This window comes from Drosophila santomea, chromosome 2L, assembly GCF_016746245.2.
Source record: "Drosophila santomea strain STO CAGO 1482 chromosome 2L, Prin_Dsan_1.1, whole genome shotgun sequence".
In the NCBI taxonomy this organism is placed as follows: domain Eukaryota; kingdom Metazoa; phylum Arthropoda; class Insecta; order Diptera; family Drosophilidae; genus Drosophila; species Drosophila santomea.
This window is the reverse complement of record NC_053016.2, coordinates 2,788,829-2,813,391: the sequence shown is the minus strand read 5'-3', so window position 1 is coordinate 2,813,391 and position 24,563 is coordinate 2,788,829. Positions and strand designations below refer to the sequence as shown.

The 24,563-nt window shown below is 38.6% G+C and overlaps 3 protein-coding genes across 11 annotated transcripts; 2 read left to right on the top strand and 1 right to left on the bottom strand.

Moving 5' to 3' along the window:
- On the top strand, positions 1-22,031 carry LOC120444149 (synaptotagmin 1). Of its 9 annotated transcripts, none has more exons than XM_039623725.2 (11): positions 1-65; positions 1,150-1,531; positions 6,843-7,103; positions 7,163-7,422; positions 7,486-7,575; positions 8,096-8,290; positions 8,352-8,528; positions 13,665-13,773; positions 15,187-15,320; positions 17,666-17,898; positions 18,066-22,031. In XM_039623725.2, exons 3-10 carry the CDS (start codon positions 6,863-6,865, stop codon positions 17,870-17,872), a joined length of 1,413 nt encoding a protein of 470 aa, XP_039479659.1. In that variant the 5' UTR covers positions 1-65; positions 1,150-1,531; positions 6,843-6,862; the 3' UTR covers positions 17,873-17,898; positions 18,066-22,031. The 9 variants fall into 9 exon arrangements, with proteins under 9 accessions (XP_039479659.1, XP_039479657.1, XP_039479658.1 ...); XM_039623723.2 differs by having other exon boundaries at positions 13,659-13,773; XM_039623724.2 differs by having other exon boundaries at positions 7,480-7,575.
- Positions 22,032-22,679: 648 nt separating this feature from the next.
- Positions 22,680-23,596, top strand: LOC120453897 (rab-like protein 3). Its single transcript, XM_039638819.2, has 2 exons — positions 22,680-22,877; positions 22,935-23,596. Exons 1-2 carry the CDS (start codon positions 22,817-22,819, stop codon positions 23,579-23,581), a joined length of 708 nt encoding a protein of 235 aa, XP_039494753.1. The 5' UTR covers positions 22,680-22,816; the 3' UTR covers positions 23,582-23,596.
- Positions 23,597-23,751: 155 nt separating this feature from the next.
- LOC120448120 (histidine triad nucleotide-binding protein 1) lies at positions 23,752-24,560 on the bottom strand. Its single transcript, XM_039629932.1, has 3 exons — positions 24,403-24,560; positions 24,194-24,335; positions 23,752-24,122 (listed from the first exon to the last, which is right to left on the bottom strand). The coding sequence occupies exons 1-3, from the start codon at positions 24,441-24,443 to the stop codon at positions 23,853-23,855; spliced, it is 453 nt and encodes a 150-aa protein (XP_039485866.1). The 5' UTR covers positions 24,444-24,560; the 3' UTR covers positions 23,752-23,852.
- Between the last annotated feature and the right edge of the window lie 3 nt (positions 24,561-24,563).

The window sequence follows — 24,563 nt, the reverse complement described above, 5'->3', positions numbered from 1 at the left end:
GCCAAAACGCGAATGAACATCGACCGTGGAAGTTGACTGCTGAAGTACAAAGCGCTAGGCTGAAGGTGAATGGGAAAGAAAAATTCTAGAGCCTCATACAAAAAGTGGCAATGCCCATGGAAAATCCTACAAAAATGTGTTCATAAAAAATTATAAAAATTTAACAGAATTGGTTGAAAGCAAAGCAAAGTGGTGAAAGTGTTTTCCTATTTGTTATATAAATGAAAAGGCCATCGAAAGCCCCGAATTGTATTGTGCGCGTGTGTATATATGTGTGTGTGTGTGTGTGGGTGCGTGTTTGCGATTGTGTGTGTGCGAGTGTTTAGCACGCGCTGACAAAAAAAGGAGAACATTTTTTGTGTATCAGAATTTTTTGCAGCAAATGTCGAGAAAAAATGGCAGCTATGCTAGAAAATTTGAATTGAAAATTCGAAAGTGCAAGGCGAAGATGAAAGAAGCGCTGAAAAATGGGCTATCATTGAAAGTGAAAACGCATGTGAGCCACTTGCGGGGATATTGATTTTTCCCACCCGACAATTGTGCTGCTGTTGGCCAGTCGAATGCCAGAATTTAAATGCATATCAATGTGAATTCGGCAAAACGGAAAACAGTCCTTGAACGCCCCACAATTAAACAATAAAAAATTCAAATTAAAAAGAGATATTTGCCCATCAACTTGAAGTGTGTCTGAGTGCGAGAGAAAGCGGAAAGCTCTATTCAAGTCAAAAAGAGGCCCTGAAAAGGACGAAAGAAATGGCCCTAAGAAAATCTCTATCCTGAATTTGCTTTCTTCGAGGAAAAAGCGAATTTGCCAACCTCCCACTCTCTCTCTTTCTCTCTCTATTTTTCGCTCTCTGCCCACTCACCAACACGCACACACATGCTCTTTTGGGCGAAAGGAGACACAAAACACAGACACACACACACACAAAGCCAAATTCGCTCTATCAATATTTACGCACACCATTGTATTTTGATATTACGTATACGCTGCGTATACGTATCTCTCCCACCCTCTCACTCACTCACTCACACTCTCTTTGTATCTCTCTCTCTTCCTCTCTCTCCGCTGACATCCTTCGTACTGCAAAAATATGCAAATAAATATAAATAAAATCAATTAATTTCATTACAAATGACACAACAAAGTATACGAAATTCATGTGAGACTAGCGAGCCGCGGCCTCACTAGCCAAAGCCAGCCACAACCAAAAAACCAAAAAAAAAACCAAAAACAAATAACAGGCAGCAGCAGGAGCAGCTCACACACACACATCGACGAAGCGCCAGGACCCGCATCACCATATCCTTCCTGCCAAACAGTCGCCACTGCTGCCGCCCCCGCTCCCCGCTCCCCTCGCAGGAGTCACACTTCGTTAAACGCTGCTCAAAACCCATCATCCAACTAATAAAGCGAACGATAAACAAGCGCATTAAGCACCGCAGCGACCGAGCTATTAACGCTAGTCTGGATCTGGATCCCGATTGCTGATTGGAAAGGAGAAACATTGGCAGCATTTCTGATTAGGGGGTGAGTGCTGGTACTTGCAAGAACGTTGCACACTTTTTGGGGCAGCCCATCGAGTAAATAGAGTGAAATGTATATAACACGCTTAAGGATTAGATAGAATTTAACAAAATAGGAAAAAGGATTAAACTTCTTTTGTGAAATATGTTGTCTACCTTTCATTTACTTAAATTACTCTTACATATTTTTCTGGTCAACTGCTTCAACTCTAATTAGATTAATATTTAAGTAATCGAGTTAAGTAATAGATTCAAAGTGTTTGTAGCCTCTTATGCCGCAGGAATTTGCTCCGCCTTTAATCCTAAAGATCCAAAATATTTTAGGTTTATTAACTTGATTAATTGCCAGACTGCCAAATCCTCTGCCCAATGCCACACATCACTTATTCATCCTGTCCTTTCTTATCTTCGTCTAATAAGAGCTAAACCTGATTTAGTCCTGGTCTTTGCTAATTAGCTTTGGACAGCCCCATGTTGGGCAGGAATTCCTGGGGGGCGGCGGGCTATTAAGGGCATTGCCGAAGCATGGCAATAAAAATGCTGCAGACAAGCTCGGCAATCCGCACATAATTGCCAATAATCAAGTTGGCCCGAACAGCCGCTTACTTTTGACCCTTTGTGGTACGAAAAAGGTAGAGCAATCCTTTTGTGTGAAATTCGAGAATATGAATGAAATGTTCGCATGGGCACTAATTTGGATTTTGAAAACATCGAGACGATTGTTCAATGAAAGCGAAAAGCATAATGATGTGGAAAATTGGTTTTCTCCGACAGCCATTCTTCTGTCCTAAGGCAATGTCGTGCTCCATCGTCTAGCTTGGTTTTGCCTTCATGTTCATTTCCATTTTTTTTTTATTTCCTTTGCCATTTTCCGAGTTTTTATTTTGTTGCCTTCTCTGGGTTATGTGCGCAGTAAGGAGAGCAGAAACACAGAAAGAGAGAGAGCGAGAGAGCTGTGGGCATGTGTGGCTTTTCCGCTTTTCCGCTTTTCCATCCTTCCGCTCGCAGAGTTTTTCACTCTCCGGCTCGCCAGAAAGTTTAACCGCTTCCCCCATTTGGGAGCTTCGTACGAGCCTCCTGCCGATTCTCTACTCGATTCGCCCGTATTACGTGCGTGGGTTCCACAGATGTTGCCATAGATCCGAATCCGTAAACGAATCCGCACCCGAATCGGATTGCGATTCTGATACCGAGTGCCATTTGCGGAGCAGCTCGCTGTTGGGTTTGTTTGTGGACCCGGTAATGGGTAATGACTGCCTGTCCATCCATTCCATGCTAATTTGTTTTGACAGCTTGATTGTCAGACCGGTAGACCACTCTATATTTACTCGGGTTCTTGCTGGCTTGCGCGCAGTATCCTTTTACCCACTTATCTTATCGCTATGTGAACTCAGCGCTAATCGAAAATGCCCAGCCAATTGCTGATATCTGTGTGCCCCAGCTCCACTTTGTGTCACTGCAGTGCAACCCAGTAACCCACGCAGCCTTATCAGCTTTTTCTGCACCACCGCCCACAATTTATGAAATAGCAGCAGACAGCTGGCTATTTATAGGTCCTTCGCCAAAGGTCAAAACCTAGCAATTATAACCAGGAAAGCACACATATCCTTCCTGATTGCAGCTCCAAGCTGAGCTTTGAATTATTTAGTAGGGTCTTCGACACGAAAGTTCTGTTAAGTAAGTTCATCAAAAGCGAAATCAGAAGGAGGTGTGGTAATTGAATTTTAGAATTTTGAGTTGAATCTTAACAAGAATGGAACTAAGGTAATGAAAACTTTTACTTATTATTGAGAGATGTTAGCGTTACTTTCTTTACTACCTAATTACCTTATTTCATTTTCCAAGACTGCCCTTAAAAAGCAGCATTATCTTCATGGTTATGGCACTTTTGACAGTTACTGCAAATGTTTTCCCATCAATCGAACCCTCAACAATGAACTCACTGACCACTCGAGCTTTTTACAAGCCCTCCACAGAAGTCGTAGTGCCAATAACAAATACTGCTAGCAGCTGTTTTGACCCTAAATATAATTTCAACTTTCGAACCGACAAGAAGCCGCTTTAGACTGCGTAGTTTGTTATTTAGGTGCCACTTCTTTGGGGCCAGACAAGTGGGCACCGCAAAATAACCAGCAGACTCATACGCCCCGTTGACCCGTGGGCAAAGGCACAAGAGTGGCACGAAAAGCTGAAAAAGCTGGCAGAATGACAAAAATGTGGCAAGTGCCGCATACAATATTTGTGACCTTCTTATGCCTTCCTGGAAATCGTAGCAGTTGCACATCTTGGTCCTATTAATGTAAAGGTGTTTTTCTTGCGGGTAGTTTTTACCCTCCAAGATTTTTTGGTGCATTAATAAAATATGAATAACAAAGTGCTCCACCTTTTGGGTGATTGCCATTTTCCGGGCAACTTTCGGGAGGTGTTTCTGATTGTTGCGTGCACATTTATTATGGATGAGTCTTCCGCAGGACAGGAAGCTCCTGTTTATCCATTTTATTTATCTGCCACTGGGCTGCAGCGCAATTTGTTAGGGGATCACACGGAAATCGTGACATCTTCTAGCTTTCCTGCCGCATTTCTCTTTTTTCCCTCCGCCACCTCGAGAAGTCATTTCCAGGCAGCTTCTGTGCCGCACAACTCGTCCTAGATGCATTTAAATTTATTGATTTCTCCGGAATTTTCCTTCTGGCCTCAAGTGGCCACAGAGGCGTGGTCCCCCATTTTATATAGATTATGTAAAACAAGTTGGCGGCTTTAAAATATAATATTATTATTTATCGAAAAATCTAAAAATAATTTTTGTTAAAAAATCGGATATTTGCAATCGGCGTTTTGGCCATAACTTGGCCAAAAATGGCGGCACAGTTAAAATAAAGACATAAACATAGCTAACTATTTCCATCCATACTTTTTTGATTTTCGCAAAAAAAAAAATTGACAAATTAGCCAAAAATTAGCATTTCAATGTATGTACATGGATCGATAGGGAATTTTGTTACGAATTCAACGAGGTATGCATTCCAGTTTGGACAAATATTTTACTGCTATCGAAAAAAACTGATTATTTTTATAAAAAATTGAAAAAAAAATTTCTAAAAAATCTGATATTTTCAATCGGCGTTATCGCCATAACTTGCCCAAAAATGGCGACACAGCTAAAATAAAGACTGTTTTGTGCTGCTAATAAACATAGCTAACTATTTCTACTCCTAATTTTTTGATTTTCGAAAAAAAAAAATCTTAAAAATTTTTGCATTTTCGATAAGGGGTACCATCATCAAAATTTGCAAAAAATGGCCAAAAATTAGCATTTCAATGTATGTACATGGATCGATAGGGAATTTTGTTCCGAATTCAACGAGGTATGGCATTCCAGTTTTAAACAAATATTTTCACTGCTATCGAATAAAAACGGATTATATCTGATCAAAAAATCGAAAAAAATTGAAAAATCAGTTGTCGAAAATTATACAATATTATTAATTTATAATGAGCATATGAAGGGTAAAAGATTTTTGCGCTGTAAATGAATTACAGAGAAATTGTCAGTCTAAAGTTTAATCTTCGACCAAAATTCATTTAATAAAGCGATAAGAGGAAAAGAGAAACGAATTTGTTTATTATTCATTTGCAAAAATTTCGCAACTTAAATAATTAATTAAATTGGTGATAAGGGCATGTATATTTGTCTACCATCAGTACTTTTCTTTAGTCGCTTAAGTTCAACTGTGTGGTATAGAAGTCAATCAATTTGGTGATGTGCAAAAATTAAATACAATACATATTTGCATATAATAATAAATAATAAAAAATATGGCTGTCTATACGAAAACCATATTCATAATTCTATTGGCTACCTGTGGTACGTCTACTTCAATTTTATTGATTTTAAAGTTGTTATTTTTTGGCCATAAACTGAATTAAATCCCAAATTGTGTGCGCCTAGAAGGCAATTAACCCGCATAACTTCATTTCGCACATTATTCATGCAAATTGTATTTGCAGCCCACCCACAAAATATAAACTTTATGTTGAGCAAACACACAGAGTTTGCATCTAAATTTTCCACGCGCCTGGCCTCCACAACATTAGAATTTTAAGCATATTTATGGGGCCAAATAAACAAAGCTGCCTTCAGGCTTTTCATTTAAGCGGCTCTCCGAGTTTTCCCAACTTTTCCGAGTTCTTTTTCTATCGGTGTGGGTGTGTGTGCTTCAGGGTATGGATGTCCTTTGACGTCATTTGCAAAGTAAACAAGAGAAAGGCGATAGAAGAAGCAGCGCTTTCCAGTCATTTTGACTCTAAATTGCTCTTACACCAGTACGCTTTTCTTTCATTTTCTTTCTGGCTGAGAGGATAAGTGGTTTTGGTGACATATTAATTTATCTTTTGCTCAGGATGCTTTATGAAAACAATGAAATGCAAACAAAAGGTGCAAAACAATGGATACCATTTAACATAAAATCAATTAGAAGTGGGAGTGAATCAATTTCTTATTCTGTGAAAAATATATCACTTTTCATATTTGGAACATTGGACATGTGTCGTTCAACTGATGATGAATTCCCCAAATTGCAGTCTCAAATGAAGGCAGAAATTGCCAATCAGCGAGACTTAAGTACCCGCGTGTACTCTTAGCTGGAGGAAACCCCCAAAAACCAATCCCCAAAGGACTCGGGAGTCCCTTTTTGCAACAATGGCAGTTCAGGGTCAAAGGATGTCTGACAAAATTAAAAGAGGAGCCGAGCACCCAACTCAAGCAGCCCTCCGCCGTCCATAATTAATATGGCTTCAGTTTGTTAAAGTAAACGAAATGAAGTAAAATGCGGAAAATTCAAGCCGAGCGACTGCGCAGCAGATGGAGAACAGAACCAGCAGCTCGGCGTTAATATTAATGAATTCAATTAAAGGAGAAAGAGGGCAAAATGGGGCAAAGAACAGAGCGAAATCGGGACGGGGGATCTCAGCCATTCAAAGCGTTTGGCGTGGGTGCCATTGTAGAAACATATATATATATACTCTATATATGTGGAGAGAGAGTGCGTGCCCTTGGCTGTCTAAGGATAAGCACTTTTACTTGGTGCGTTTGCCACTGCCACCCAACCAACACCAAACCATTCAACAGCCCATTTTAGATGACGCCGTCAGCGCATTTCTAGTGTTTCAAGGATGCGCGAGTGTAGGAGAACTTGCTAACGACTTTTGTGGGATTTCTTTGTGGCCACACTGTAGTTCAGCGCTATTTTTAAAGCAGCGACAGCCTGGACATTAAACAGCTAATCATTAAAACTAAAAATTGTGTGTTTTTTCAGCAACAACACAGCAAAACAAAATGCCGCCAAATGCAAAATCGGAAACGGACGCCAAACCGGAAGCGGAACCAGCGCCAGCGTCCGAGCCGGCAGCGGAACTGGAGTCCGTGGACCAGAAGCTGCAAGAAACACATCACTCCAAATTCCGTGAGGTGGACAGGCAGGAGCAGGAGGTGCTCGCCGAGAAGGCGGCGGAGGCGGCCAGTCAAAGAATCGCACAGGTGGAATCAACAACACGCAGTGCAACCACAGAGGCTCAGGGTGAGTTCAATGAATATATATCATATATAAGATATAGTATAACCCAATATTTAATTTAGAATCCACCACCACCTCATTGCCGGTGATCAAAAAGATCGAGCATGTCGGCGAAGTGGTCACCGAGGTGATCGCGGAGCGCACGGGGCTGCCCACATGGGGCGTGGTGGCCATCATCATACTCGTGTTCCTGGTCGTCTTTGGTATAATCTTCTTCTGTGTGCGGAGATTCCTGAAGAAGCGAAGAACCAAAGATGGTAAGGGTAAGAAGGGTGTCGACATGAAGTCGGTACAGTTGTTGGGATCGGCGTACAAGGAGAAAGTAAGTGTCTGACGCGCCATCAAATCTTAGTAGTTATTGGGTTCTGGTATGTCATAGGTTCAGCCTGATATGGAGGAACTCACCGAAAATGCCGAGGAGGGCGACGAGGAGGACAAGCAGAGCGAACAAAAGCTGGGTCGCCTCAACTTCAAGGTAGGTCCCCCAATTCCCAATTCCCCAGCTCCCAATTGCCAATTGCCAGGACAACCCAAAACAACCACACAGCAGCCCCGAAAACTAATCCCCCAGCTTACGAAACTAACCAAACGTAACTCAGATAGGTGGTTGCATAAGTTGATGTTCTAGACATGGAAAACACACCCACAAAGAGGAGAATACAAACTCAATGAATACTGTAACAACTGCCTTTTTAATGTTTCATGTACACTGAACCAAATGACATGCACCTAAAAAAATTGCGTTTCCACTGGGTTATATTCTTGCGAAGAAAATTTGATGTTGAATCTAGTTTGAATATCAGAAAGCCTAAATTTCTTTAGCGGGGAATCTTTCCTTGTGTGAAACCCACATAATTAGATCTAGCCACCACATTAACATATAAAACAGAAATCCACTTTTACCGCTGTACTAATATATTATTTTCCATTGTCTCTTTTTGGCCGAAAACCAAAACCCCTGTTGCTGTCGCCTTTCGAATCTCTCTCTCTTTTAGCTGGAGTACGATTTCAACTCGAATAGTTTGGCCGTGACGGTGATCCAAGCCGAGGAGCTTCCCGCGTTGGATATGGGCGGCACCTCGGATCCCTATGTCAAGGTGTACTTGCTGCCCGACAAGAAGAAGAAGTTCGAGACCAAGGTGCACCGCAAGACCCTGAGTCCGGTCTTCAACGAGACGTTCACCTTCAAGGTGAGATTGGCACCAGAACAAAGGATATTTTAAACACCTACTCATATATGTGTGATTGCAGAGTTTGCCCTACGCCGATGCCATGAACAAGACGCTAGTGTTTGCCATATTCGACTTCGATCGCTTCTCGAAGCACGACCAGATCGGCGAGGTGAAGGTCCCACTGTGCACCATCGACCTGGCGCAGACGATCGAGGAGTGGCGCGACCTGGTCAGCGTTGAAGGAGAGGGCGGACAGGTATGTAGAGCTGGGCCGGGTTCAAATCGCGGGGTCACCAGTATACCACTATCCAAGCTATCCGTAACTATCTCTCTGTCTATGTATACAACTCGATGTGCCTCTAAGTGTGTTTATTATCCAACTCAAGAACTCAAGAACATCAGTTGAGCTCTGTCTCTTATGATTCTTATGATTCGAACCTTACGATTTAACTTTATGATTTCCTATGCGTTCGTTAGTAATGCCCTGAGTTTTGGAGCCAAAGGCAAGCCAAAGGCAAGCCAACACTGAAATCGTGTGATATTTGTTGACTTCTGTTCTGTAATCTCGAACACCTACTTATAGTACGATGATTGTGTTTTGTGTGTATTTTGCATTCGAACTTCAGCCACGACCAACAAAAAAAAAATATCTAAAAATATGAAAATACAGCAGAAAGCAATCCAAGCATTTTCGACACCCACCGATATTTGTTTTTTAAGTCAACGAACCATCCTCCCCCAAAAAACCCTCGAAGTACTTTTAAGGGCAAAGGGAACAAAGACAATTACAGTGAAAACTTTCCAAAACAGATACAATATCAACAAAACATTGAAAACTTCGTGGAACAGACAAGCAAAAGTTGTTCGAGTCTCTAACGAAACTTTTTACACACCCAGTTCAAAATGCAAATATAAATAAATCAAAGAAATTATCTTACCATTTAAATAAGCAATACTCAACAAGAAAACCAACAGCAAGCTGGTGGGAAAACCAAATGGCATCAGGGCCTTTGATTTTTCCCCACAGAGCTTTGACAGTTTTTTAATTTTCTTTGAAAACCCTCAACCGACACCAACAACTATTACAAAAAAAAAATAAAACTCTAAATTTCTCTTTCTCCAATTCCCCCCTCTGAAACAAACCAAAAAAAATTGATTTCGAAACATATAAACTCTTGTTTTCTTGAACTTTTGTAGAAGGTAAATACAAAAACATGCTTTCAATTATTACTTAAACCAATCAAAAACCCAAAAACCAAAACCGAGAACTCTTTAACACATTTGCATACATTTGCGATTTGAGTTTATGATTTTCCCTCTATATAACCTGTGAACTGTCGCTCTTGTACACAAAAGCCGTCTACAACGATTATCATAAGCAATGCATCTAACCAACTAACACAACTAACCAATCGAATCTTCAATACCTATTTTCCCACGATAATCAATCAATAATTGGTCTTGAGCGATTGTTCTGTGACTTTTCTCTGTCTCTACTATATTTCCTTTTATATATCCAATAACTATACTGTTGCGTCTGCATACTTTCTCGCATCATTAATATTGTAGTTGAATTTTTGTATTAATATAAGCGATTTATCTATGTTTGGGCTGTCTTGTTTGCAACCGAGTAATCAAAATGACAAATGTTTTCACATTTCCATATGCAAATGATCACACTGCAATATTAATTTGTTGAGAAAACCTGTGGCATAAGAAAAAAGCTAAAGTAAATCAGCATGGTTGACTGACTTTCCCTCCCCCCATACAAATTAACTTCAAACCCTCTCCATTTCCCCCAAAACTTCGAGCCCAACTCTGGGCCAATTATCCTTTGCCATTTACTGACCATGCTGATCGAATTGTTTAGTTTGCTGAATCTTTTCCCCCCAAAACAACACTACTCGCAACTACTACACAATTTTTGTTTGCACTTGGATTGGAACAATTAAACGTCGAAAATACTGAAAACTTTTGCATATCTTTCTTACAGTAGTAATCAACTTTTGCACCCCAGTTACTTGCATAAAGTCTGTCAAACTTTTACTATCCAAAACATACCCGAACACACACGCTCTCTTTTTCTCTATTAAACTCACTAGCTCACTAACACACACACACATTAAAACGCACAGAAGAAATTCTCTGAAGTAACAAATGATAAGCTATATAAATAAATTAAAATGTTGTAAAATATTTGCATTGATTACATTGAATTGGTCAAATGATGGAATGAATGCTCTAAAAATGTCTCACACAGATACACGGAAACACACACAGAGCCATGTACAAATACTCACACACAATTCAACAAACACGCACACAGATACAAGATACAAATACACAATTTCAGAGATGGAAAACAGCTTTAATTTTTCGCCTGTGAATGCCAGAAAAGAAATGGTATTGTCTGATCAAATATTTTCGGAACGCCGAAAGTTGAAGGCATTTGCTGGATTTCAATGAGATATTTTCACAAAAAAAGATTTCCGATAGAAGATCCATGAACGCATAGCATAGTACAAGGATGTGCTTAGATATTATGTTTTGTTTTTATTTCACTGATATTATTATTTATTTTCTAATATTTAGGTGTCCTTGCGAGAAGTCAACATCTAAGCCAATTTAAATCCAGCGAATGTTTAGGCCTGGCCCAATACCATTATGCCAAGAAAATAGGCATAAGCTTTATTACCAGATAATAATAATAATAATACTGTAACTGTAACTTTTTCTACTATGAATATTACAACTTACTTACAGTTAGTCTAGAAACACTGCAAATATACCATTCTGAACAATTTTTACTCTACTGCATGCCTTTCCTTTTGCTTACGACTTTATACCGATATATAAACTCACACTAAGTATTAGAAATCCACACGAAAAACATTGAACACGGACATGCGACCATTGATTGGTTACATAACTATACGAAATTTGCAAAAACCACATTGAAACTTATCAAAATTCTACTGGAAATGGAATTCAATGATTTTTAATACGCTCTTCATTTTTCTCTTTAATTATTTTTAAACGTATCGCTAAAAAAAAAACCAAACAAACCAAAAACAAATTCAAATCTGTAATCACAAAATTCGAAAACTCGACATTTCCAAACTGTACTCGAAATTTTTGACTCATGCCATGGGGAAATCAATCCGAAACCTGAAACATGCCCAAAAAACCATGTAAGTATACGATCGAAGGAACAAAGATTCATAATTATCGTTATTTGCTTTGGTTGTTGTCGTCATAAATGTGTTCAAAAGTTCTGTTCGTTGTGTTTGTGTTCAAATTCTGTTCGAGCTGCCAAATTAAACGTATAATCAAATCCAATCCAAATCGAGAGCCAATCTATTGGAGCAGTTGAAGAACGAATATTCCATATTCTATATTATATACGTAAAAACGCTTATTTAAGTCTTAACTTTTGTGTTTAGCTCTCTGTCGCTGTCTCGCCCGATGTGTGTGTACTGTACTTATGTTTTGAGTTGCATAACTTGATTGTGTACTGTAATGTGTAAGCAGAGCTTCGATGACAGTCAAATACAAAAAAACAATGCTCAATACTTTTGTTTTCCAATTTCGATATTTCGTTCGATTACCTTTACTTTTGGTTACGATTTATGGACATTTTTGTTACCATGAGACATTCACCAAACATTTAACAAAGAATATTTCGAAAGGCACCCAAAATCACAAACGATAACTGAACTTGAATCGAATTCAGAGAATCAAAATATTTAAGTCCCTAGAAAAGTTGCGGTAAGTGACTCCGATTTAAAAAACTCTATAAATTCTCTATAACGCTCGCTCGCTCGCTCTCTGTCTCTGTCTCGCTCGCTCGCTCTCTGTCTCTGTCTTGAAACTAATTTTTTAACTAATCCAAATAATCCAAAATAACACACAACCACACCACCCATAGCTAAGCATTAATAGTTCAACAAATACAGTTTCGTTTTCCCGGGTTAGTTTGGCCCTTGGAGAAGTGATCGAATCGAGGAATTGGCATCGCATTGGTTTGTGTTATTGTGTTATAAGATACAACACCCAGAAATCGAAGTAAAATCTATATAAAACCCAACACTGCAAGCGGTTCGAACCAGCCTAGGGACCTATATGTGTTATAAGTATTAGCTAGATAGATTTTTCATTTGTAATATATATACTAATATAATTATCATGTACATTTTTAACTTCTTATTCATTTCGATGTTCCTCCAAAAACGAGTCCTAATACTAGAGCTAGTCTCTGAAATGTACATACAAATCGGCTCAACTCTGCTTGATTTCAACTTCTTATCTCACTGTCTCTGTACTTTTCAATTCTCAGTAGTTTCTAAGGACATTTTTGAAAAAAAACCAACATATTTTTGCATTTTGTGCAGTCGGTTTTGAGCTGGGTGTTTTCATAAAAACAAACATGAAGTCAAAGAAAATAGAACATATTAGCTAACATACTGCTCAGAAGTGAAACTGAACTGTAAGTTTTGGTAAAGTTATCAATAATAAACGGAGAAGACACAAAAGTCCCTGATAAACCAAAACCAAAACCAAAAAAACACTTGAACAATATCAACGAGTTTACTTTCAGTTGAGTACTTTGCATTGGTTTCTTTAGTTTTTCGTTGGATATACTCTACTCCCTGATAAACATGTCAATAGGTATATATACATACTATGTACTTACACTGAACAAAATCGAAGCTCTAAGACGTGTGCAGTAAATGTTTGATGTACTTATTTGTGGCGTTTTCGTTTTATGTCAATTAAATAAAATATAACAAAGAACTAAAGTTCTCGTAAAATACCGTACTGTTCACCCCAACCCAAAAAAAAAACCCATTAACTTGAACTTATTCCGAGTGTATTTGATTTCTCCCACTATCCACGTGTATAATCGAATATTCTTGGTTATCATATATACTTGTTACTTTGCAACCGTATATCTCGATTAAAGCTTAGTTCGTCGTTTGTTTAACCGATATATAACTTTGGGTGGCTAAAAACAAAATAACTAAGTGAAAGCTCCTTCTTAATTTCCTAATATGTGGCTCACTTTCGCATCCTTGGCACTATTTTCCAAAAAAGTATTAAAACTGAGTTTTAACTGGCAGTTAAATTTAACGGGTGGTTAAAACGGGTGGCCAAAGGATGCGACCATGTATATTGCAGCAGTATGTATAATAATGCAAAACTCGGTCGACCCAAACCTTATATAAATATTAGCCCCTATATACTTTGAAAATGGATATGTATATGTAATTGTACCAATAGCGTCTGTGTGACATGTTGTTTTTGATGCAAGACCACTGAATCTCGCACGATCGAAACTAACCACTAACCCATTTCCGTAAACTCTTCTCCGGATCTCGCCATACAGGAAAAGCTGGGAGACATCTGCTTCTCGCTGCGCTACGTGCCGACCGCCGGAAAGCTAACCGTCGTCATCCTGGAGGCCAAGAACTTGAAGAAGATGGACGTGGGCGGACTGTCTGGTAATGTGGCGTTATACCGAATCGTGGGCGGGACCGATCGTGGCCCTAAAATGATGATGTTCTTGGGTCTGCGGCGGTCCTGTTCGCGACTTTGTTGCTTTCTGTGTTTGTAATTTTAGCTATAGCTAGGTGTGTGACGTACGTTGTTCGTTTTATTTTTAGTTTTATGGCATACTTTTACTTTTATTTACAATATATATATATATACTCGTACTAACTTCTTCAGACGTGGCAAACGGCAAGGCAACGTTTGCTGTTATAACAAAAAAACAAAAAAATCAAATTCAAATGAGCAAAGAGATACTACTTTTATTCCAACTAATTTTTGTCAACTACTTTTCTACTACTATCAATTAGCGCCAAACTTATCAACTTGCATTTCTTACCGTATTTAGCCCAATTCGCGTACGCTAAAATATCAATTAATTCATTAACCAGTGGATATATTTGTGGTGCGGCAGCGTTTCCATCCCGAAATATTCGCACAGTTTTTTCCTATGCCTGGCTAAACCAAAATAGAAAACCAAATTCGACTTTAAGCTCTATGCCGAACAATCAAAATGGCCGAAAATCGCTTGCTTAGCTTCACTTTTGCATGTAATCTGTACAATTTTTTTTCGTAACTTAAACACTCGACATCATTTCGGGTCTCTGATGCCAGATGCTGAATTACAAGCGTTGCCGCCGAATATATCCAAAACAATTAAAAGTTCTTCTAGGCTTTTACAAACAACAGAACATTTTCCAGTATGTTTTTAAATGCTCCAACAATAATCGGTTACAAGTAATTAGTGTAACGAAACGGATAAGTTTTTCATATAAATTATAATTTGAAGCAATGCCTTGAGTTTAACAGGTTGCTGAGTTCCAAAATGTTCAACTATGGTACAATCAGTAATTGATGTTAACTTTAAATGATTTTCAAAAAGTCAGCAAGCCAAAGTCAAAAATTACACTTTCAGTTGTGTGCCAAAAATCTGCGAGAATTTGAAAACAATTCAAAGAGTTTCAAAAAGTGCGAAGTGTTATCACATTCACTGCATACTTTTAGGTCCTTTTTAGTGTGGTTTCAAATTTTTGGATATTTTTGTGGCGCCCAACGTATTTTATTAATATGTATTGACGTTTTTATTTGATTTAACATTTACACTTTGGCCTGTTTCTTGTTTTCTCGTTGGACTTTTCATTTGTTTTTGTGTTTGCAAAGTAAAAATTGATCTACTCTATATATAAACAAGTACATAATTATTCAATGTTCTTTGGTGTACATTACTTATATGTGTGTAAAGCAAAAGAAACCAAAACAAAAAAATCAAATATGATGTGTTAATCAGATTATTGTGGAAATTTTACTTTGTTATAAAAACGAAAATGTTTTCTTTTTCTTTCTTTCAATTCTTTCCAATATTATAGATCCATATGTGAAAATTGCAATCATGCAAAATGGCAAACGTTTGAAAAAGAAGAAGACAAGTATCAAAAAATGCACCCTCAACCCTTACTATAATGAGTCGTTCTCATTTGAAGTACCATTTGAACAAATACAAGTATGCGAGAATGTATTATACTATCCTATAAAATACCACAACTACTACTACTACTCTACTACTATACTACTACTGCCTACTGCCTATACAAACTACCTACTACTACTACTACTACTATTACTGTTACTACTGTTACTGTCCTCTTCTGAACTATCTACCAAAGAAACCAAACTAAACCGAGTTTTGAGTACCCAACCTCCCTCTAAACACACACTAGCCTACTTAAGTGCAATCGTTGTTGTTAATTATACTACATATATACCGTATATATATATATATATCCTTATATTGAATACTTGTATTCCAAAACAAGCGACAACAACACCAAACTCTGAACCAAACAACCGAACACTCTTAGAGACCAATCTTCGTATTACCCATAAAGATATCTAAACTTCCCCCAAAAAACTAACTTAATCTTTGTGTTCTATAAGACCTATCAAAAAACCCTAAAAAAACAAAAAGTATTCAATGTTAAATGTTGTAATTTTAACCAAAATTTGTTCGAGCTTCTTTTATGTTTGATAATCCCTGATTTACTATTGTAAATATTCAAAATGGAAACTGAAAGCCCAACAAATTTAGCCAAATCTTTTAGTTTGTTGCCTTTGTTTGTGTAGTCTTTGAGAAATTGTTGTGGAATCTGATTTCTGTTCTGAACTTGAGTTTTAACCAGCCTCGATGTGTGCTTAGCCCAGCTGATTTGGTTTATGTTTTAGTTGTTAAATGTGTAATGATCGATTTGAAGACAATCTGGCAAGAGGAAAAGCAATGACAATCAGGCATGCCTAGTGGCTTAGGAATCCGTAAACTCTGGCAATCTAGTTGCCCCAAAACCACACACCGTCTTAGACGACCTTTTGAATGGAGAGCAAGCCGTAGTGTGCCCGCTTCGCTCGCAAACGAGCAAAAAGCAACCCAGCAGAAAAGCATAAGCATAAAGCATTAGCATCCAAGCAAGTTGAGCAGTCGAGCAGAAAAGCATAAATGCAAAAAGCAATTAAGCAGCCAAGCACGAGCCTTACACACACTACGCTCACTCCAGAGAACTACAGTGAATACAAACTAATACAAATTCGAATACCAACTTAAACTACTCTTTCCATAATACAAACTATCGCAAACTCCTATACCAGCGGCGTCAATAATGCACCACGCAGCAACCAAATCGCAGTGGGTACATTATTTTGACACTGTCTTCTGATTTGAATATCGAATACCAATCGCACCACAACAGCTACAGTACAAATACAGTTTACACAGTATATAAATACCCAATAAATGCCAACACAGAGAAGTATAGCGTATCACCATGAATACCAATCATACCAATCAAACAAACATATAGTCAAGCGATCTGGAAACTGGGAGAACTCCATTACGGTTACCATTACGGTTACGGTTACGTGTGCTAGTCAAAGAGTTAGCCCCTGTCTATAAGTAGGACCCCCCAGCCATGACCAATTACCAAAGAACGACAAATGGGATTGAATATTATACATTTTCGTTTACACGTATTTAATGAACATTTTTCTTTTTGCCACAGCTTAAGTGTCTGCTATTCAAGTATCGAGAAAAGTAATTTGTTCATTAGTCCCCGAGGTTAAAAGTTGGCGAGATATATATATTCTCGTCCCAACATGAATCCGAATCTGCCGACATCTTCATATGCTTCTCACCTTACGCAAATCAAAAGCTTTTAGGAAGTTCTTGAGTTTGTTTACCCACTCTTATTATTTCAAGCTACTCATTCTTAGCCTTAGACATTTGCATGATCTGCTTGTTAATTCACAACCAAAAAATATGAACACCATAAGGGAATACTACTCCACAGCAAGCATATTCCTTTTTTGGAAGGAGCTTTTGGTATTGCTTGAACGCCCTTAGATGTTTAACTAAAAATGAAAACTGAAAAAATGAATATACCACAACCAAAGTGCTTGTGCAAACTGGAAGTATTCCAACCGACGATCTCCACGATTAAACCTAGCCTGCACTATACTCGTATCTAATATACAGCACTGAAAAAGCCGATATTAATCCACGTAGTGCCGAAAACCTCTGTCTATAACCTGCTTCCCAGTACAGCATTCGTAGTTACAGTGTCTGCCTGTTAGCGAACAACAGTTCCCACTTCAATTCCCGAAAAAAAAACAACTTGAAACCCAAAAACAGAACACGTATATCGATATACCGAATACCGAAGAAGTTCTTCAACTCAAAAGCGAAGCCCCCTCCCGTTCAAAAGAGATATAGACCGAATTGAAAGTACCTGCACCCAGAATACCCCTACTAATGCCGGTACTTTCCTTGAACCATCTCTCTCCCCCCCAAATCGCGCACAGAAAATCTGTCTCGTTGTGACCGTCGTGGACTACGATCGTATTGGAACCTCCGAACCCATCGGCCGCTGCATACTTGGCTGCATGGGCACCGGAACCGAGCTGCGTCACTGGTCGGACATGTTGGCCTCGCCCCGCCGGCCCATCGCCCAGTGGCACACCCTCAAGGATCCCGAGGAGACCGACGAGATCCTGAAGAACATGAAGTAAGGCGGCGCCATGGATAACCAATGCAGGTGAGTGCAAACATGGGGCACCAGAAACGTCGCTCTTCAAAAGGAAACATTGATATGATCTAGGTGTCTGAAAGTATGCAACAATAATAATAATAATGCATACTTTCAGACACCTTTACCACTCGAGTTTAAGAACTAACCTCTCCACTTGATCTCATCGTTGGCAGACTTGCAGCACATCTATCAAACGTATAAAAGTAACCAAAGAACACTTACGCGAACCGTCAGACATTGAAATCGAATGCATCATCATCAGCTACAAATGATCCTCCTCACCCGAAACGACAAGCAACAATCAGCGAAATATCGTAGTTAATGCAAAAATTGTTCATCTATGCAGTTATCTCAACATAAACATACTGGAACACACAAAATGCCGATTAAGTAATACCATAGGTGTCTAAGTTATATCTCATTGGTTGAACAGCAAAGCGAAGTGAAAGCTATGAAATCCTATATAGAAAGCAATGTGTCCCTTTCACTGGCCGGAATCCGAAATAGTTCGATCGATTTTACATACATGTATAATCCACACATGAATTCATTCTGAGATCTATGAATTTGTTGTTGTCCCTGATTGAGATTTTCCAAACTATGAAAATTACGAGTATGTTCTATTTAAATGCAAAAACTCTATATACTCAAACTATTTAACGGACGAACGAGAGAGTATGATTTTTAAATGTTAAGTTTACTTTCGTTTTTAAATTAGTGCAATGATTAGAGGGATCTTTCCGGTTTTAAATTGGTTTTTCAATCGTTGAAGGATTACTAGTGAATAATATTACTGACTAATGCATATACATATATGAAACAAAACAAGAACGTAAAGGCAACTTAAACTGTTATGTAAATTATTTATTATGTTTAAATTATTGAGCATTACGTACTTAACTGTGTAAGTATTAATCTATGTGTGTTTAAAAGAAATGGACATGGCAGACATATTAACAGGAGAATGGAAGGGAAATCATAAAATATATATTATATATAAATATTATGTATAACGACCTAACAGAATCAGACGAATAAGTAGAAGGGAAACCAAAATAAAAACCGAAAACCAAAAGCAAATAACAAAAGTTAAACTTTGAAGCGTGATTTCAACGGAATATATCATCAGTTTAAACTTAAAGAAAATATCGAACATTTTGCACAATGGATCAGATTGGGATATTCTTTTTTAATTCGAACACTTTGTAGAAATATGGCTCAGTTTGGGAAAGGTTTCCATTTTCGATAAGTTTTTCCTTTTGTTAGCTTTAAATTTGCGTTCCAGTTTAAACTATTAGTTTGGTAGCTTCTTCTTCTCGAATATTAAGGTTTCTATAACTATCTATGAGTCGTTTTACTCGTTTCCGACTTTAACACATTCCCTAATTTAGAAATCATATTAGGACCTAATGAAAATATACATACTAACTAAATGATTATGGCAAAAATGTTAAAACAGAAAAAGAAATATTAAGAACAATAATAGTTATTACTATTTATATTATATTCAAGTATATGACATCTAAACAATATACATTTATATAAACTTGTGCTCCTGCTGCACAAGCCTACTAAGAATTTGGGATTTTTAATATGGAAAAGCGGCGGCAGCAAAACTTCTACCTACCTAAAACACAAACTAGCTAATTAAGCTAACAAAAATGTAATCCGATATTGAAATCGATATTCGAATTTGAAATCAAAGTCGAGACGAAGGATTAACAGTGAGCCATGATTTTCTGATTTTTTCCATATTGAAAGTAAATGAAATTCAACTAATACATTAGATGTTTTTGTCCTGTAAATGGTATATTATAATGATAATGATAAAGATAAAGCGTAGTTAGGGATCTGTGTATCCCCTGTACACCCACTTACACAGTTGTAGTTATGTTCACTGAAGCAAGAGAAATGCGTAGGAGTACACAAAGAACAAAGAATGCAAAACTTACAAATCGAGAAAATACCAAAAATATTTATGTAATATAATTCATCTAAATTTAACAAATCGAAGTGGACGCCAGGAAGAACAAGTTATGCAACTTATTACGAGTATTGTTCAATAAAAATAAATAACTTTGCTTTTCCAAATAATTACTGTAAATTATCTCAAGCCCAAAAACAGCTAAATAAGACACAGATACAAAACACACTCACACACCCACAAACACACATATGTATTATGTATTAAACAAATGGTAAATTACTAACAAAAATCGAAGCCTAACCACAACAGCAACAAAATGAAACAAACAAGACAACAAACTATATATACTTGCATATTAAACAAATTATATGAAATTATATAAAATGATGTTGATTATTGATTTAAATTAAAACTGAGAAAGTGAATAAAACAAATTATATATACACCTATATATAAATATTAAACAAAACAGAAGCAAAACTTTCATTTGTGTTTTCCTTTTAGTTGGTATACGCATACATACGAACACAGTGCTACACTGAGCGAAACGACGTGCAAGTGTTAGCCCAAAACGACATGTACATACACACCCACACAACAACATATACCACACATAAGAACACCCACAGTGAAACACCCACGAACTGACCAAAAAGCAAGTCGAACGAACACATGAATGTACTATATTATATTATATTAAATATTGTATTATTTTCGAAAACGTTCTCAAAGCAAGCAGAATGCAACGCATAGCCCATCACGAAAGCACAAATCAGTAGAGGAAGGAAGTTAAAGTAAATAAGATACTAAAATAGGCCAGAGATAAATAAAACGATAAATAAAAAGGAAAAACAATATAAGTAGCAGTCCATGTACTTTTATTTTCTAGATATGTATGTATGTAATTTATATTCGAGGTAAATCAGGCATTATGCATTTAGCAACCAGACAAGAGCATAAAACCGCATCTAGGATTCACCATCGAGACAAGATCAAAGGATCGGGATCGATCATCCTACACTTCACCATAGCTACAGCCCCGATTCCAATGGGGAAAATCCGAGTGTAGGGGAATCCCCCTCCAATGTCAGCCAGTGCATTTATTTTGGTCAAAGGGAGCACGAGGCAGCACTTCGAGGAATCGGGATAGTATACATATAGAGCGCACCTGAGGGAACGATCACGATCGCGTAGAGTAATGTATAAGTACAGATGAGTAACGACAAATACAAGATATAGAAATATGCGTTATAGGTTGAACAGACCCAAGATATAGGACAATGTTTGATGTTGATATGAGTTAATCTGGCCACCTAGCGTGCGCATTATATGCATAGATACGAACATACATACATAGTGCAGGAGATAGGCCCTCCTCCCATAGGATCATTTTATATACCCAGAATTCCGAGGGAGGGCAGCCACATTATACATAACCATCGACAGCACCGCATAGTATGAACACAGCATACGGCATATACATACATACAAGTATCCACTTAACCGAGCGATATGCATACATATACACCAGGACATAAGGTCCACAAGTACTTTTCCCAGGAGCTATCCATCCCTCGGTTCAGATCCAGACACTATATACCTACATATATGAATACATATATACCTACACGTACAGAAACTCATCCAGCACTTACACTCGCGGATATCATTTTATGACTCTTTCCGGAGTTTTGTTGTTTACGATAAACTGTTTATAGCTGTTTTTGAATTTTAAATAAATTATATTTACTATATGGCAAAACAAAGAATAACACTAAAGCAAACCCATATATGATAGTAATATGTATATGTTTTAAATGCTATTACCAAAACGAATCTTAAATTGAGGCTCTGCAAGCAGAGAGTTGCAAGCTAAAGAAGAATATTACTGAATAAACTGCATATATATATACACACTAATGTGCAACTGTATTGCAAGACAAGCATAGCATTTTATTTCCGAGGCAAAAGAATTTAACAAAACACACACACACCCACACTACCACACTCTCCGGTGAACTCTGACACCTGTGCACGGTGGGCGGCAATCGCAGGTGCGCCCAAGGGCCTCCAGATTCCGCCACAACCGTACTAACCCCCAACAAAAGAACAAACCCCAAGACAAGAGCCACAGATAGAAGATCTATGTAAAACACGATGTGAACGACACAGAGGAATGTTTATAAACAATAAACAAATGTTTGAAAACTAACAGCGTGACTTTAATTCTGTGCTCAAGCTCGGACCTTATCGCTTTTTACAATATAAACAACTGAGCTTACAACAACTAATTAAATAGCAATAGTTTCATTTGCTTTATACTTTTATTCAAACTTTTAAAAAAGAGCTGAGGAAGCATCAGTGCAGATTACTGCTAGATTATTCATTTAATTTATGTATTGTTGCTGTTTTAAAATAATATCTGCATCAATGGAGCAAATTGAGTTCTCTTTTGAAATATGCACTTCCTTTCTTACAATTGGAACTAAGTAAAGCAACTATTTTCTTTACCGCGCATGTAATAAGTTCCTTATCTGGAGCACATTAAGCTGAAACTTTTGTATTTTCTCAAAACCCGGGCCACAATTGAGCTACAAAGTCAGTTTAGTTTGGAAGCTACAGTGCGGATGTTGAATATTTTCAAAAATGCGAAACTAATCGAAGCATTCGATACGCCTGAGAAACATTATCGATTGCAGCGATTACTTTTGGCGCGACCATGTTAGAACTGTGCTTTTACACAGTTAACAGAATTCAATTTCAATCGGTTATTCAAATCTAAGCCTACTTTCACTGGTGGCAATTTGGCACAGGAAACTACTGTGTGCCAGTTATTGTGCCCTAACTAATAGTGCCATCACCATGCAGTCCTTTAGCAAGTTAATTGGAACGGAGTAGGCGAGGATCCAATGAGTTCCGGTCAAACATGGCTAGTGCGTAGTCCTAAACTTCGAGGCCACGAACACAGAACCCTAAAAACACTCGGAAAAAACAGATATGAGACAGCAACAGTTCAAGGATGTGTCCACGGTCCGCATACTGATGTTGGGCGACAGAGGTGGGCTAACATAAATACATCCATCGACTGGTGTCAATAGTGTTTGTTTATTTGCAGGTGTGGGCAAGACTAGTTTGACCAATTTGCTGGCCACTAGCGAGAGTACGCCCACTCCATCCTCGCGAACCGTTGGCGAGAACTCATGGCATGTCCAGGTGCGGATGCATGAGTATCCCAATCCGGTGATCTTACCGCTCACGCCCTCCTCCTCGGAGGGCTCCGAGAATTACCCGTATCTGCGGAGTACGCCCACCACCAGTGATATCCTTTACTTTGTGGAGTTTTACGACCTGAACAGCGATTGGCGCTTGCGCCGCCAGCACCGCGATAGCTTCTATAAGAATATAGACGGCATTGTTCTAGTGTACAACCTGCTGGACCTGAGCTCCCAGGACAGCCTCCACGATTGGCTGTACGATCCGTTGCGCCAGATCTGCAAGCATCGCCATCGGCATTCGCGTTCCATTTTGAAACATGTGCCAATTTTGGTGGTGGGCACCAAGCTGGATAAGTTGATGCGGCGGCCACTGCGTCGAAGCGGCACCATTGCCCACCAGCTGGGCGCCGACCAGATCTTCGTCAACTGCCTGGATCCCGAGAGCTTTGCGGACCGGAGCCGTAATCAGGGTAAACTGCGCGGCTTTCTGAACCGCGTCGTCGAGTTCAAAGAGCGATTTCCGCTGTTAAGTTTCCGTCAGATCTAACCTTCTATTTTTTAATTTCCTATTAAGTTTTTAATAATATTTATGGAAAAAATGAAGAAGTATTAAGAAGGATGGCAAGTATTATTTGTGTTGCAGTAAAGGCAGAATTCTCTGTTTTTTAAGGTTTTAAAAAAGATACGGCTCAGAAAAGATACGGATAAGAAACACTGTTTTTAGTATTTTACATAATTTATTTCAATAATTGTCTTGGAGCTTACAGTCCACTGGTGTAGAAATGATCTTGGATCTGCTAGCCACAATAGAGTGCTTCTTATCCTGGTGGCCACTGCATCTGGCGGCCGCCGAGGAAGTGCAAATGCAAGTGGTAAACGGACTGGGCGCCGTGCTTGCCATTGTTGATGACCACGCGGTAGCCCTCCTGTAGGCCAAGATCCTTGGCCACCTTGCGGCCGACCAGCATGAGGTGTCCCAGCAGATCGGCATCTCCATCCTCCGCCAGCGAGAGTTGGGCAATCGGCTTACGCGGGATCACCAGGAAGTGGGTCGGTGCCTGGGGGGCCACATCGTGGAAAGCAACGCACTGGGAAAGATTAAACGGGTAATATCTGGTGCTATATGTGTATCTACCAAGCAAATGGACCGTTATCTCACCTTATCATCCTCGTGGATAAAATTGCATGGGATCTCCTTGCGCAAAATCTTTCCAAAAATTGTGTCTTCACTGGCAGCTGCCGATTGCGATTTTTCCACTTCGCTCGCCATTCTAGCACTGCAGGTTGCTAATTGGCGAGAGCTGCACACAAAATGCAGTATATAATAGCGGCACTTTAGATAATTAAGCGAATCTCGCACGAACTTACCTGAAAACACGAAAGAAATTCCGGCCGGTCGACAAGAACATCGAAAGAGCGCTGCCAACTGGGTTTCTAAGCAATTCACACAGACCGGCAAATTTAGCGTATTTGAATGCTCACACTTGCGTTCGTTAAAATGTTATTTATTATTTAAAAAAAAAAGTAAC